The sequence below is a fragment of the Dasypus novemcinctus genome, chromosome 24, assembly GCF_030445035.2.
Source record: "Dasypus novemcinctus isolate mDasNov1 chromosome 24, mDasNov1.1.hap2, whole genome shotgun sequence".
In the NCBI taxonomy this organism is placed as follows: domain Eukaryota; kingdom Metazoa; phylum Chordata; class Mammalia; order Cingulata; family Dasypodidae; genus Dasypus; species Dasypus novemcinctus.
The window spans coordinates 38,548,045-38,561,856 of record NC_080696.1 but is presented as its reverse complement, the minus strand read 5'-3'; the positions used below and the strand labels follow the sequence as shown (position 1 = coordinate 38,561,856).

General features: G+C 40.0%; 1 protein-coding gene across 4 annotated transcripts in view; it reads left to right on the top strand.

The window, feature by feature from the left end:
- The window catches only part of UQCC1 (ubiquinol-cytochrome c reductase complex assembly factor 1), a 128,702-nt gene that overhangs the window by 51,348 nt on the left and 63,542 nt on the right, over nt 1-13,812 (top strand). For all 4 annotated transcript variants that reach the window (XM_058286975.2, XM_058286974.2, XM_058286976.2 and 1 more), the window contains 2 exons: nt 5,573-5,645; nt 12,005-12,062. In XM_058286975.2, the coding sequence (XP_058142958.1) occupies nt 5,573-5,645; nt 12,005-12,062 (131 nt within the window). The remainder of the gene's footprint in view (nt 1-5,572; nt 5,646-12,004; nt 12,063-13,812) is intronic.

Below are 13,812 nucleotides of genomic sequence, written 5' to 3'. Positions count from 1 at the left end.
TGATGGGTGGGGGAGGGGCCGGCCACGGTGCCACGAGATCCTCTCTGCAGCTTTTATTTTTATTTATTTATTTATTTATATTTTAAAGATCTATTTTTATTTACTTAATTCCCCTCCCCTCCCCCGGTTGTCTGTTTTCTGTGTCTTTTTGCTGTGTCTTGTTTCTCTGTCCGCTTCTGTTGTCGTCAGCGGCATGGGAAGTGTGGGCGGCGCCATTCCTCGGCAGGCTGCTCCCTCCTTCGCGCTGGGCGGCTCTCCTTATGGGGCACACTCCTTGCGGTGGGGCTCCCCTATGCGGGGGACACCCCTGTGTAGCAGGGCACTCCTTGCGCGCATCAGCACTGCGCGTGGGCCAGCTCCACACGGGTCAAGGAGGCCCGGGGCTTGAACCGCGGACCTCCCATGTGGTAGACGGACGCCCTAACCACTGGGCCAAAGTCCGTTTCCCTGCAGCTTTTAGAAAGATGTTTCTGCCAGTTCTTGTTGACTGTCCAGGGCTTCTATAGGGGGATGGAGCCTTGAAGCTTCTCCCTCTGCCATCTTAATTAGGGTGAGCCTTCATTCCTTTTCTTTTGTTTTTGAAAATATTTTTATTAGAGAAGTTGTAGGTTTATAGAACAATCATGCATAAAATACAGGATTCCTATATACCACCCCATCACCAATAACTTGCATTGGTGTGGAACATTTGTTATGATTGATGGTAGTACATTTTTATAATTGTACTATTGAAGTCCATGGTTTAACTTAGGGTTCACTGTGTGGTATAGTTCCATGCATTTTTTTTTTTTTTTTTTAGGTGCTACTGGGGAGTGAACCCAGGACCTCGTACATGGGAAGCAGGTGCTCAACCACTTGAGCTACATCTGTTCCCCTTTCCCTCATTTTTGAAAGAGAGTCTTGCCAGATATATAAAATTCTTGGCTGGCAGTTGTTTCCCTTCAGCACTTCAAGTATTTCAACCCACTGCCTTCTTGCCTACATGGTTTCTGATGAGAAATCAGCATTCAATCTAAGTGAGACTACTTTGTATGTAACACCTTGCTTTCTCTTGCAGCTCTCAGAATCCTCTCCTTGTCCTTAGTGTTTGATAGTATAATCAATATTTTGACATGTTTATCCTGTTTGATGTTCTCTGAGTTTCTTGTGTGTGCATATTCATGTCTTTTGCTATGTTTGGGAAGTTCTGTGTCCCCCACGTAGGGTGCCCCACGTGCAAGGAGTGTGCCCTGCAAGGAGAGCCACCCCATGCAAAAAAAGTGCAGCCCGCCCAGGAATGGTGCTGCACACATGGAGAGCTGACACAGCAAGATGATGCAACAACAAAAGCGACACAGTTTCCTGGTGCCGCATGACAAGAATGCAAGTGGACACAGAAGAACACACAGGAAAAGGACACAGAGAGCAGAAAATGGGGGGAAAGGGAGAGATAAATAAAACAATAAATAGAAAAAAAAAAAGAGGCACTGGGAACTGGGAACTGTACCCAGGACCTCCAATGTGGAAGGGAGGCACCTAATTGCTTGAGCCACCTCCCTTCCCTGCTTTGTTGTCTCTCATTATATTTTTCTTCTTGTGTCTCTTGTTGCATCATCTTGTTGCATCAGCTTGCTATGCCTGCCCGTTGCTCCAGTTTGCTGTCTTCTTTAGGAGGTACCAGGAACCGAACCAGAGACCTCTCATGTGGTAGGCAGGAGCCCAATCACTTGAGCCACATCTGCTTCCCTATTTTTGCTTTTAATATTTCCTTTCTCTTTCTACTCCTCAGCCTGACTCGTTTCAAGTGTCTTGTCTTCAAGTTCACTGATTCTTTCTTCTTCCAGCTCCAATCTGCCCTTGAAACCCTCCTGGGCATTTTTCATTTCAGTTATGATCTTCAGCTCCAGTAGTTCTGTTTGGTTCCTTTTTAAAATTTCTGTCTCCTTACTTAGCCTCTCATATTGTTAATACATTGTTTTCCTGATATCCTGTCAATCTTTCTCTCTACTTTCCATCATTTTAAGATCTTTTTTTAAAATTTTTTGTCTTTTTTTAATGTTACATTCAAAAATATGAGGTCCCCATATACCCCCCACCCCCCTCACCCCACTCCTCCCCCCATAACAACAACCTCCTCCATCATCATGGGACATTCATTGCACTTGGTGAATACATCTCTGAGCACTGCTGCGTCACATGATCAGTGGTCCACATTATAGTTTACACTCTCCCCCATTCCACCCAGTGGGCCATGGGAGGACATACAATGTCCGGTATCTGTCCCTGCAGTACTACCCAGGACAGCTCCAAGTCCTGAAAATGCCCCCACGTCACATCTCTTCTTCCCACTCCCTACCCCCAGCAGCTACCATGGCCACTTTCTCCAAATCAGTACTACGTTTTCTTCGATTACTAATCACAATAGTTCATGAATAGAATATCAGTAAGTCCACTCTACTCCATACTCTATTCCTCCATCCTGTGGACCCTGGAATGGTTGTGTCCACTCCACATCTATATCAAGAGGGGGCTTAGATTCCACGTGGATGCTGGATGCACTTCTCCTGCTTTCAGTTGTAGGCACTCTTGGCTCTCTGATGTGGTGGTTGACCTTCTTCAACTCCATGTTAGCTGAGTGGGGTAAATCCAATAAACCAGAGTGTAGGAGTTGCTAGTCTGTTGAAGCTCAGGACCCAGCTATCACATGGACAGTCCAGAGATTCAGGTCGCCTGGGTATACACTAAACCCCAGCACCAACCACAGGTCCGATAAAAGTAACAGGAGAGGCTTATGAACAAAGATCACATCTGAGTCCAGCTCCATCACACAGAAACACAAACTCCAAAGTAGGCCCAACTGACATGGCACTGAACTCCATCTGCCATTACCATAGAACCTGTGGGGTGTCTGTAGCCCTCAGAAGAACCAATACCTGGGATTGTATCTACTTTAGTAAGATCATCTTTTTAAAGGCTTTGTTTGGTATGTCCACATTCTTGTCTTCATTGGTGTTCTGTATTTTATCCTGTTCCTTTGGATGGGCCATTGCTTTTGTCGCACACTGTACATTTTAATATTTAAAAATGTTAACTCAGGAATTTACTTCCTGGGGTACCTGTTTCTTGGTTTTGTAACCAGCTGATGATAAAACTGAGGTTTTCTTGAGCTTCCTATCAGGAAGATCTGCCCAAGGCAAAAAAACTGCGGGCGTTTTCCCTGTCTTGCTTGTCCTTTGTCTTGTTCTGGGCTTTTGCTTGTTAGTTGTTTTAGAGTTCTCCTACTTATCAGAGTTTGGTTGTTTCCTCTGTTTTTCAGGGGACAAACCTCCCTTTACTGGGCATCTGAAGCTTACAGGCTTTTGTCCCAGGCTGCCCACTTCTATAGTCTTTTACATTCCTTTCATTGTTTCTATCTGCTTTTGCCTGGAAGGCAAATTCTGGGAAAAGAGTCACTGTGGAGAGGACTTTCCCAACCAAAATAGGGCCAGGTACCAACGAAGGGGACACAGACTGGAGGGAGTCAGCAAATGTGCCAAAAATTTCTCTGACTGCTCCCCTAAGCTGAACTTTCCTGGCCTGCCTTGCAAATGCAGCCTTCCAGCTGCAGCCCTGCAGCCCTGAGGAAGCACTGTATCTTTAAATTTCTAATGCTTCTGCACCTATCCAGGGAGGGTCGAAACAATGGCTGCCACCGCCTTGTCTGGAGTGGGGTTGAAATAAGAGATGCGGTAGTCTGAATTTGCTAATCAAAACCTATGATCTACCACCACACCAGGGAGCCAAGAGTGCCTACAACTGAAAGCAGGAGAATTGCATCCAGCATCCATGTGGAATCTAAGCCCCCTCTTGATATAGATGTGGAGTGGACACAACCATTCCAGGGTCTACAGGATGGAGGAATAGAGTATGGAGTAGAGTGGACTTACTGATATTCTATTCATGAACTATTGTGATTAGTAATCGAAGAAAACGTAGCACTGATTTGGAGAAAGTGGCCATGGTAGCTGCTGGGGGTAGGGAGTGGGAGGAAGAGATGTGATGTGGGGGCATTTTCGGGGGTTGGAGTTGTCCTAGGTGGTACTGCAGGGACAGATACCGGACATTGTATATCCTCCCATGGCCCATTGGGTGGACTGTGGGAGAGTGTGGGCTATGGCGTGGACCACTGACCATGAGGTGCAGCGGTGCTTAGAGATGTATTCACCAAATGCAATGAATGTCCCATGATGATGGAGGAGGTTGTTGTTTTGGGGGGAGGAGTGGGGTGAGGGGGGTGGGGGGTATATGGGGACCTCATATTTTTTGAATGTAACATTAAAAAAAATACCAAAAAAAAAAGAAAAGCTATGATCTGTGATGGCTGTGCACACCTTTGTTCTTGGGGAAGAGGATTTTTATGTTCTTTTTTGTCAGCAGCCACTAACTTAGGGACTGTCAACCTGCCCTAAGAGTGTGGGGTGGGCACTGGTAGCTACTGCACTGACAGAGCAATTTTCAGTTCTTCACCATAATTTATCAGAATCTTCCTCCTGCTCTTCCCTGGATGCTATACAGTGTTCCTCTAATCCCTAGAATGTCAAAATAGTTGTTTCAAATACTTGCTGCTTGTTTAGTAGTTTTTTAAATTATTAAACTATTGTGGTGGAAAGACTGAGCTCCCTATTCTTTAATCTTCCCCAGAAGTCCTCTTTCATCCCTTTTTAAGGCTGAATAATATTCCATTGTATGCATATACCACATTTTGTCTATTCATCTATTCATAGACACTTGGATTCTTTCTACCTTTTTATAAGTCCTTTATTAATATACTAATTATTTAGCAGAATACTTAATAAAAATTTTTGAAAGTACTTAGAAATACATTGAGTATCTATTCCCTTAGCACTGAAATGGTCTTCAAACCTACAGACCAGCTCTTAAAAGATGTTTAAAAAGTTTTTAAATTAAGGCATATTTACTACAGTAACTGCATAAACCTAATGTATACAGCTCACTGAATGAATTAAAACCACCACTCAAATCAAGATTCAGAGAGAATTCTTAGTGGTTTGGGGTATAGAAAAAGAATGATCCTCCTATGTATTTTACATTAAGCATAATACCATTATTTATATACACAGTCTTCTATCATCCAGCAAACTATAAATCAAAGCAAAAAAGACTGACAGAATAGATAGTAGTGCTTTTGAGGGAAGATTTTAATCTGAGGAATTTTTGTTTGTTTTTTATCAGAAGAATGGGTAATTTTTAAAATATAAAGCATTTCAGAATATAAAGAAGTTTTATGTGGATGATACTGAACATAGGATTTGAGGCTCAAATGTGATGAAATGGGTTTTAATTAAAGGAGAAATTTCATTTAAAAAACATTTTTGACATTTGCGTGCTAAAATGTGAATATCGTGTATAGTTATATAAATGGCTAGGTTAAAGAAAAAAATACCTATGTTGATTTAGCTGTTAAATTGCTTAGAGAATGGTTCGGATGCTTCCTTCTAGGTGAAGAAATACAAGATTCTGTGGCCTATGTTGAATGACAGCAGAATATCTATTTGGTCATGTCTTGAGTTTGGTCTTATTCTTTTTTTTCTAGAAGATTAAGATTGCAGCCCTGCGTATGTATACTAACTGTGTGGAGAAAACTGACTTTGAGGAATTCTTTCTAAGTAAGTTACTGTTTGATAGTTCTGGAAAGGAAGATTATTCTACTTTTCTTTTATGTAATTGTTGATATATGTAATTGTGCCTTTTTTTTTTTTTAAGATTTATGTATTTATTTACTTTTCTCTCCTCTTCCCCGCCCCGTTGTCTGTTCTCTGTATCTATTTGCATCGTCTTCTTGGTCCACTTCTCTTGTTGTCAGCGGCAAGGGAATCTGTGTTTCTTTTTTTGTTGTGTCAGCTCTCCGTGTGTGTGGTACCATTCTTGGACAGGCTGCACTTTCTTTCGCACTGGGCGGCTCTCCTTACGGGGCGCACTCCTTGAGTGTGGGGCTCCCCTACGCGGGAACACCCCTGCGTGGCACGGCACTCCTTGTGTGCATCAGCACTGCGCATGGGCCAGCTCCACACGGGTCAAGGAGGCCCAGGGTTTGAACCGCGGACCTCCCATGTGGTAGACGGACATCCTAACCACTGGGCTAAGTCCGCTGCCCTGTAATTGTGTCTTAATAGCATAGATTTTTTTAAGTCACTGGTGGAACTTTTTCCTGTGCAAAGTGTATAATACAAAGTGTCTTTTTTTTTTAAGTAAGAATAAACAAAGATCAAAAGAACTCTATAAATAAAGCATCTTAACAAGTTTGAAAAAGATTAAAAATTTTTTAGTACGTAAACATTATCATCACCCTTGTCCATGTGCATGCATCTTTGCATCTTTCTGCATGAATGCTCATAATAATCATGACCTATTTTACATTCTAGATGTTTTACTTAGCATTTTGACATGAACTTTTTGCTACTCATTCTTCTTTTGTTTCTAGTTTTTAATTGTTTTAGTTAATGCTGAAATAAGTTTCATGATTCCTTTTTAAAATTGCAGGATTATTGGGTCAGAGGGCACATAACATTTTGTTTATACCATATTGATATCCAAAAGGGTTTCACTGGTATAGACCACCACTAGCAGTTGATTGTATTAATAGAATATTCATTTTGATGCTGAAACCTGCTTTAGTGTTTCACAAATTAATTAAATTTGTTAACAAATTAATTAAAGCAGTTAAAGCAGGGAGACTTTAAGCCACTTCCAGTTCCTTGATTTGGGAAGGAATTGTATACAGTGCTGTTCTGTGGTAACAGCTGTTATCCTTGAAGCAACAAACATCTAATATAATTATGTTAATAACAGTGAAAAAGCTAGATGCAGTTTTGACTAATAACAATTTTGGTTGTTTAAACCAAATGCGAGTTGTTTTAGTTATTTTACTACTTCAGCAGATTGAAATTAGAAGCTTGAAATACCACACTGAGTTGTACTCCTAATTAGTGTCCACTTTCCATTTTTTAATTTATTCACAGCCAGGAAAGAAAATTTTCTTGCTACTTTGTTAGCCTCCAACAATTCCCAGTTTAGGAGAAATTACTCCAAAGGGAGAAAATATTCCTTCTCTACTGGATGGAAAAATGATTAATAGTAGAAGCTGCATGTTTAAGTGGTTTCTTGAATCCATGTGCTTAAGTATTTTTAATTATATCTTATAAAATGTCATTATCAGACATTTAATATTTGATTTAAGAAATAACTCATATTTTTAATGTAATATTAAAAAAACAAAAGAAAAAACTCAAATCTTTTATAATTATTATTTTGAAAGGATGTTTACTAGCTATCTTTGTCTTTGCCAACTCATTATTGAAGGTTCTTCAGTGATTATTAATATTATAGTACTGAATAATGAGACTATTAAGTATTTAAATTAATATATCATGGTTCAATTCATAGCCTGTTACAATTAATTATAAAACTAAAGAAAAGTTTATAAATACTATTATAATTATGTACTAATGGCTCAATTTACATAACATTCTTTTACATTTATCTCATTTAGGAGTTGTGAATGCCTTATATTATTATTGTTTTGTTTTCAAAAAGTTGAGACTTGAAGAGGCTAAGCTGTTGTGGGAAACTGGCTTACCTTTTCCTTATTGTAAATGTAACACCTGTTCTATTGTAGATGTTGCAGTTGTTCCCTATTAGAGATGATGTTGCAATTCTAATAGCAAACAGCTGCTAGGTAGTTTTCAGTAAATACAAGGTAGAAACTAGGGTCCAGGCTCTCAGTTCCAGAAGCTGTGAGTCTCCTGGTCCCATCTTTATCTCCTCTCTTATGTCTCTCTCTCTATCCCTTTATTTTGTAAGTTCTGTGTTGCCTTCCCTTTGAGCCAACCTATTGTGAGCTGTTCGCAGCACTAAGCAGCTTGCCCAAAGTGGCAAAGCCAAGCCTTGAACCTGTGTCATCTGGCTTAAAATCCAGGAATCTTTCTTCTGTAACATCTGCCTGTGAATAAATGTGGAAACCTATTCTCTATCTGCGAATTAGAAATTGTCATCCATCCTAATATTTTCACATTTTAAAATATTTTAAATAAAAACTACTTTTATGAGATATTTTATTGGTATTGTAAACCGATGTTTGTATTTACTTGAATATGTCCATTTCAATGAGCTTTATCCTCTCCTTGCCCTTCAAAGGGGTTACCTAGGAAGACAATAAATTTTTCAATGGTTCTACTCTTACTTCAGATTTTCTAAGACTCAGTTTAAGAACTGCCTTTTAAAACCTGTGTACATTTATTTGTATTATGCTCCATTGTGCCTTTAAAAGCAAACCAGTGTTTCCAAACTGTGGCTAATAAAAAAGGAACCAATCTGAAAAGTACTATTTGGAGGCAGAAGAAAGGATTATCTATAAAAGAATGAGACTGACTTTCCTGCACCTTAACTTCTAAAGAGGAAGCCAGACAGGTTTGGGATAAGAGAAGGTAATTTATATGTTGCTCTACTGCTTCCCAAGATTGTATCTTTAAAGTGGTTATTGCTCACTTGGATTTTTGGTAATTTAGGGCTTATCTTTTATAGTCTTGAGAGTTAGGTCATCTTCTAAAAGCTTAGAGAGTTTCAGGTAGTTGGCTAATGTCATCCTCGGCACCTTTCTCGCGCAATGAAAATGAAACCAGTGATATTTCATGACGATTGTACAAGAATGACTTGTTTACTCATAGAGGAGCTTCGGCAAACAATGTGCCTATCATCCTCTTGGCCATGTCCCCATAAAATGCCAACGTTATGGGCTGTCAACTCAGAGCCAAAATATTTAAGAGTCTGGGACTCAGAGAGCTAGATATTGGGGGATTCTGACTGGTGAGATACCTTAGCAACCCACTGTTGTTTCTAAGATGTTCTGATGATAACATTTTTGGCACAGATGAGCATGCCCTCTGTGAGCATTCGGTGGTTTGCTAACTGGTCTGAGATCAGTTTTACTATGAAGAGTACTTTGGAGCAAAGGTCCAATCAGTAAAGCTTGTCTTTACTTCCCCACTGTTATCTATGGACTGCTTTATCTTTAGTTCCTAAGAGACCGATTACCTTGGAGAAGAGCCTCCTTAATGAATTTGTTCTGAGTCAGTGGTGGTGGAGGTGGTGGTCGTGGTCATATTCATCACTTTATTGACACAATCTTAAATAGTGAGTTTTTAAAAAGATCATTTAAACCTTAGCATTTAAATATTTCACTAAAAACAATACTAATATTTATGGCATTACTATTAAATACCATTTTGCTAAATATTTTACAGGCCTTTTCTCATTTAATCCTTTCAGAACCCCTCTAAGGAAGATTCTCTTGTTATCCCCAGTTTTGTGCGTGTGTTTGTGTGTGTGTGTGTGTGTGTGTGTGTGTGCGCGCGTGTGTGTGCTTTGCTCCTGGGGCCAGGGATTGAACCTGGGTTATCTCCTATGTGGGAAGCTGGCACTCAACCACTGAGCCACACTGGCTCCTCTGAGTTAGTTCCTTCATTTATTTGCCTGTTGTTTTGTTTTTGTTTTTTTGTTTTTTGTCCCTAGGAGGCACCAGGGATCTCCAGGGAAGTAAGGTGCTCAACTGCTTGAGCCACATTGAGGCCCTGGGAGGCTAAGTAACTTGACCCAGAGTCACATAGTGTGTGAATTAGGTTTCGAATCAGGCAGTCTGACCCCAGAGCCTACATTCTGAACAACTAAGTTAATACTGCCTCCCAAATAACAGTAATGAATTATTTCATTTGATCCAACTTGGTGTTGAGAAAGAAAGTGGCTACTCTCGGGAAACTGTGCATTGAGTGTATATTGGAGCAAGAGTGTCATCATGGTAAAAACTTCTATAGCAAGTTTGAAATTTAAAGTGTTTAAACACATTTCATTGATCTAAATAATCTGTGTTTTTGTGTTGCTCATGATTAACATTCAGTGGTCTTGTTTTTAGGGTTTTACTCTTAGGGTTTCTGTTCTGACCCCAGTGGGTACAGGGACTTAATCATATGCTAGCTCTTTTCCCATCTCCAGCCCTGGGCTGACCCCTAAAAGGGAAAATTGTGACCCAAGTCCAGCTGCTGGCCTGTCTGTCTGTGCTTTCCAGCCCAAGAACTGATTTCCCTCTCTGAGAAAATTGGAAAGGCTCCTGGAGGCTGCTCAGAGGCTTTGATGTAGAGGTAGCAATTGAACAGATTGTCCTTTAGAAGTGGCCAAATTTCATTTTCCAGATTGAAAGACAGACTTCCAAGAAAACTTTTCTTTTTAGTGTTTTGTTTTCAAATCCAAAAAAGACCTAACTTGAGTATCCGAGCTTAAGAGTTTCTCATGGCTATTCTTGTTCTAGGTGGAGGGTGGTTGGCCCACTGTCAGATGGCATGTGTCTTAATAGCTGTATGGCTGGCCAGGCCAGCCTTTACCTCCCTCCTGCTGGGTTTTGAGAGGAAGTCCATTTGACAGCTGCTGGGCGCCACCCAGTAAGCTCGCCATAGTATTTTGGTGTCACTTTGTGACAGACCTGGATTCAAACCCCAGCTCTGCTACAAGTTTGCTAATATTGTGGCTGCAGGCAAGTTACTTAGCCTTTTCAGCCTGTTCCCTCATCTCTTAAATGAGAATTATAGTACCTCCTTCCAGGGTTGAAGTGAAGATGAAGTGAGATAATATATTGACATGACAAGCAGTGGACCTAGCATGAAGTATGAACCCTTTGTGAATGTTAGTTTCTGATTTTAATATCAGAGTGGTAGTGAGAGTAACAATAACACAGGTTTCTGGAATGAAGCAGATCTGAATTTTATCCTATCTGTCCCATTTTATAGCTCTGTGGCCTTGGGCAATTGTCTTGGTCTCTCTAAAAGTCAGTTTTCTCACCTATAAAATAAAGGATAATATCAGTACTCACCTTGTATGGGTATTGGGAAAATTCATTGGGCTAATGTATGTAAAGCACCTGTTATAATGCCTGGTACATAGTAAGCTCATAATTAATTAGAGCTTTTTATAATTATTGGTGCTGTTAATGTACCTTGAAGGAGTCTTGCCCTGTGTTTTAGCTACTAGTGGCCTCTTTTCATTTTCACTTAGTATATTATGAACTTCCTTGATTGTCAAAAGGCAGAAGATACCAAATCTTTCCTGAGTAATTGCTCCTAAGGAGAGATTCTATATTAAGGGCCAAATTTCCCACTAATTGTCTTTTCTCTTAATCCACTTTCTTCTACTCTCTGTCGTGAAACAAGGAGAACACATTTATGGGGGTGGGGGAAGGGGACACTTGTTATCCAACCAGAGGCCTTTCCTAGATGCCTGAGAATCAATAGGCTTAGATGTCTGAGCATTGACTCAATTTGTGGGATATGAAACCAAGGAGAAACTCTGCCCAGTTTTGTTATTCCTGGGGTGATGAAAGGCCTTCTTTCATTAGATACGGTCTGCTTTCCTATTCAGTCCTAGCTCTCTAGAGCCCTACTTCTTTTTCCTGGTCATTTGCTATGGGTAAATCATTCAGCATACCCATGTCTATAGCCCATTGGGTCATCTTAAAGAAAATAGGAAAAGTAGACTAGAAGGACTTAAACGTCTCAGCTGTGCTTGTGTGGAAAAAGCCTATATATAAGTGGGGTAGGCAAGGTAGTACTTGCCTAGCTTTTCAGAAGAATTTGGGATCTAAAGGGAAAAATATCATAGAATAACATAGACACTACAAAGAACCATAGAGGTCATCTAGGCCACATTATATACATGAGGCTCAGAGAGAAGTGTTTTGCCCAAGATCACACAGCAAGGTGGTAACAGAGCTGGAACTAGAAGACTGGTTGTCTGACTGCATTCAGTGCTCTTTCCACCCATGGTCTTATCCTGTGGTCCCACTGCCCCTCTCTGTGGTAGCATAATCAGAGAGCACTGTAACTGCCATATATTTTAGTTGAACAAATTCCTAACAATATTTAAAATATATTTGGTATGTTTCCTTTAAACCCTCATATATTTATACTTTATTTTTATTTTCTAGGGTGTCAGATGCCTGATACATTCAATTCATGGTTTCTTATAACTCTTCTTCATGTATGGTAAGTGAGCAATTTAAGTGAAGCCACCATTTTTTAAAAATTATTATTATTTTTTAAATACTATAAACTTGGAAGGTATAGCCTAAGGCAGGCTGATTATATGGTTATATGGAATGGCAGTTGTTCAGACATTGAAAACGGTTTCTTTCATTTTAATAACTGGTATCTTGAAGCACATTTTTATTAAAAGTCAAAGTACAGACCCAGAAGGAAACTAATATTTGTAGGATTTTTTTCAAAGACCATCTCACCTAGTGAACAATTCTATCAGTATCTCTAAGAGAGTCCACGAGTTTAGATGGAAAGTTCTGTCCCTTGACTGTTTTAGGAAAGTTCACATTTACGTAAAAGTGGTTTGAATTGTGAGAATCCGTGGTCATTTTCATTGCTGGTCTTCAGAAACCTATAACAAATTATAGCACTGACATTTATGCTTGTACCTCCAAAATGTGCATACAGGTTAGATTCATGCCAGGTTTGTTGCATGTAAAAATATTTAACACCTTAAACAGTATATTTTTTCTTCAGCTGAGAAATAAGTAGCCAAAAAAAATCAATTTTTCATCTAATGTTACACACTATTAAAGGTCAGAGGGATATAGGAGAGACGTTGAAGTGGGGGCTGGGGAGTGTATTTATTGAACTGCCAGATCTTGGGAAAGTAAATTCTGAAGAACTAAGTTTACTACTTTGACCATAGTGAATATCTGAGGAAGCTGGGGAATGGCTCCCTTTTCAAAAGGACCCTTGTTTGAGCTTACCTTCAGCTGAGCCTTTGCATCACAGGAGTGACTACTATATAAAAACTTCTGGTTTTGATCACCTCCGAAATATTTCTTCTTCAGAACTCACATACTCACTGAGTTTGGCTGAAGAGCCTAAGAGGGCAGTTTGTTTTATGTTTTTTTTCCCCAAAGCTGGCAGTTTATTGAGTGTACAGTATGCACTTTGCTGAGAACTAGGAATAGTTTTCAAGAAATCACCATCTAGTGAGTGAGATAAGTTACATGAAATAGTCATTTATAAATTGGAATGGCTAGGTTCTATACTAAATGTAATTAATACTTAAGGGATCACAAAGGAAGCGGCAACTGTCAAAACCTTTAATAGTTCTATATATTAGTTCTTTGAAAGAGGTATATCTTTTAGTCAGGCAGTGGAGAACGCATACTATGTTCCTTCTGTCCTGAGGAGGTTAGGAAGAGGGCCCAAGGAGGGAAGCCAGATATATTGAGAGGAAAACTACTTTTTCAAGAGGGGAAGACTGCAGAGGTGGCACTGTGGAATTTCTCACTGGAAAGGTGGGAGGGTTGAGGGGAGGATTAGGCTGTTCCCAGAGGAGATCAAAGATAATATTCAGAGCCTGTATGAAAGACTCTTTATTGCCCATATGTTACAGGTATCAGAGTGTTAGAGGGAGTGGATAGCAAAATAAAATATATAATCCCTGTGACCACATCCCAAGGTCAATACCTGACTAATAGCAGCCAAGTGAGCCTTGAAAATACTTATAGTTCTTCAAGTTGGTCACCATTTCCAAACCATGCCTCCCTCCTTAGTTCTCCTTGCTGCGGTTGGTTTGATTTCTTAGAGGGATGGGGAGTACCATTACCACTGTAAGTAGGGGAGTGAGCCTGTTTGCTTAAATCTACTCTTTCACTGTCCCTTATTTCTGATGATCTCTAAGCTTAGGTGGAATGAATCAGTAGCTTTTCAGCTTGAGTCAGCAAACTCTTTTTGAGGCCCTATT